This window comes from Triticum aestivum, chromosome 7D, assembly GCF_018294505.1.
Source record: "Triticum aestivum cultivar Chinese Spring chromosome 7D, IWGSC CS RefSeq v2.1, whole genome shotgun sequence".
NCBI classification, from domain to species: domain Eukaryota; kingdom Viridiplantae; phylum Streptophyta; class Magnoliopsida; order Poales; family Poaceae; genus Triticum; species Triticum aestivum.
In genome coordinates, this window is record NC_057814.1 from 180,406,736 (window position 1) to 180,409,237 (window position 2,502).

The 2,502-nt window shown below is 56.8% G+C and overlaps 1 protein-coding gene across 1 annotated transcript; it reads left to right on the top strand.

The window, feature by feature from the left end:
* The first annotated feature begins 388 nt into the window (after positions 1 to 388).
* Positions 389 to 2,027, top strand: LOC123166980 (UDP-glycosyltransferase CGT). The gene has a single exon (XM_044584827.1). It carries the CDS (start codon positions 441 to 443, stop codon positions 1,863 to 1,865), a length of 1,425 nt encoding a protein of 474 aa, XP_044440762.1. The 5' UTR covers positions 389 to 440; the 3' UTR covers positions 1,866 to 2,027.
* The last annotated feature ends 475 nt before the right edge of the window (positions 2,028 to 2,502 follow it).

Consider the following 2,502-nt stretch of genomic DNA (forward strand, 5'->3'; position numbering starts at 1 on the left):
TTAAACGTTGCATGAATAAGGTCTGGCTTGCATGAAATGTCTTCGGTTTGCATGAAATTCATCGGTCTGTTTAATTTCTGTTTGAAATGCGAGCGGACCTATCGGCCATGCAATTGGTGGTCGGCTCTTCCATTTGTGTGTCCAGATTTGCCGCATCGCGTTCGAGATGCCCTAACGCACAGAAACCATCTTATTTCCACACTTCCATCCGTCGGCATCATTCAGTACGGTTAACACAGAACACCACTAAAAGACGGTCAGCAGTCTGACCGCGCCGGAGAATTCGTATTCGGTTTTGCAGCTACGCAGCCACCTTCTCGGAAGTCACTCCACTAACAAGAAAGACAGTAAGACCAAAGTGTTCACTTGTCCAATTTTGTCCACAAAAGGCACCACCGCACCACTCACAATTCTCACAGAACCAAAGTGTTCGACGGACCATGGCCTCCAGCTCCAGAGACGACCGTGCGGGAGCCGCAGCGCCGCGCCCGCGCATCGTCCTCATCCCGAGCGCCGGCATGGGCCACCTGGCGCCCTTCAGCCGCCTCGCCGCCGCCCTCTCCTCCGGCCACACCTGCAATGTCTCCCTCGTGACGGTCCTCCCCACCGTGTCGTCGGCGGAGTCCGGCCACCTCGACGCGCTGTTCGCCGCGTTCCCGGCCGTCCGCAGGCTCGACTTCCAACTCCCACCGCTCGACGCGCCCGAGCTCTCCGGCGCCGACCCGTTCTACGTGCACTACGAGGCCACGCGCCGCTCCGCGCGCCTCCTGGCCCCGCTCCTCGCCGCCGCCGACGCGTCCGCGCTCGTCGCCGACATCTCGCTGGCCTCCGTGCTCATCCCCGTGGCCAGCGAGCTCCGCCTCCCGTGCTACGTCTTCTTCACCGCGTCCGCCACCATGTTCTCCTTCTACGCCTACTACCCCACCTACTTGGACGCCGCGGGAGCCGGCGACGCCGACGTCCCCGGGGTGTACCGCATCCCGAAGTCTTCCTTCCCGCAGGCTCTGCACGACCGTAACAACCTCTTCACCCAGCAGTTCGTCGCCAACGGCCAGAGCCTCTCGAAAGCCGACGGCCTCCTCATCAACACGTTCGACGCCTTGGAGCCGGAGGCCGTGACGGCGCTGCGACAGGGCTCGGTTGTCCCTGGGTTCCCGCCGGTGTTTAACGTCGGGCCGCTCAGCCCGGTGAGCTTCCCGGCGAGGGCATCCTCTGACTACTCGGCATGGCTCGACGCGCAGCCGGAGCGGTCGGTGGTGTACGTCAGCTTCGGCAGCCGGAAGGCCTTAGCCCGGGACCAGCTCAGCGAGCTCGCCGACGGTCTTGAAGCGAGCGGTTGCCGGTTCTTGTGGGTGGTGAAGGGCACCGTCGTGGACAAAGACGACGGCGCCGAGCTCAGCGAGCTGCTCGGCGAAGGGTTCTTGCAGCGGGTGAGCGGCCGGGCACTCGTGACCAAGGCGTGGGTGGAGCAAGGGGAGGTCCTGAAGCACCCGGCCATCGGAATGTTCGTCAGCCACTGCGGCTGGAACTCGTTGACCGAGGCGTTCGCGAGTGGCGTGCCGGTGCTGGCGTGGCCGAGGTTCGCCGACCAGCGGGTGAACGCCGGCATTGTGGCGCGCCGTGGGGCCGGCGTCTGGGTCGAGCGGTGGAGCTGGGAAGGGGACGATGGGGTGGTGAAGGGGGAGGAGATCGCGGAGAAGGTGAAATCAGTGATGGCAGACGAGATGTTGAGGAGGAGTTCTACGGTGGTCCGCGAGGCCGCGATGACGGCCGTGGCCGGTGGCGGGACGAGCTACCGGAGCTTGGCGGAGCTTGTGGCACGGTGTTGTGATGGTAGTGCCAGTAACGCGCCGTCAGAGGCGTGAGATTTGAACTGAAAAAACGTGGTAGTCCATTATGACATTTACACTAGAACGTCAAGGCGCGCTTTGCCGCGCCCGCCATCTTGATGAAAGGGTATCGAGACAGTATAAATATTGGTGAAAAAATGGAAGGTATAATTATCAATGGAGATTTGAATTATAATACACAACTCAGCTTCATGAGATTTTACAAAATCCGTCGCAAATCCATAAGAAAGAAGACGGTTACTAAGAATGTTCAAAAGATCGACAGAATACTTATGAGCTTTGGTGTGAAGTATACAAATGAAACATAATACTGGATTTAGCATTTCAACACTAATATGTAAAAACATCCTCGTATGAACATCTAAACTGCATAATGAAAGGTTGTGCATCACTCGTCACTCGATGAAGAGGGCGAGGGCTTTCCCTCGGTTAAATAATAATAATATTTATTCACGTAATAAGCAATTGTCGCTATTAATCAAACGGATACCACACAAAAACCTAAAAATGAAAAGAAAGAGCGTCTCAAAGTCTAACGTATTTTTTTAGGAAGATAGAGAACCTAAGTAGATTCCCTATCCTGAGGAAAAAAACGAAGATAATATAAATATATAAAGTTGGCCTATCAATTGCTATACCCTGCCGAAGCTGA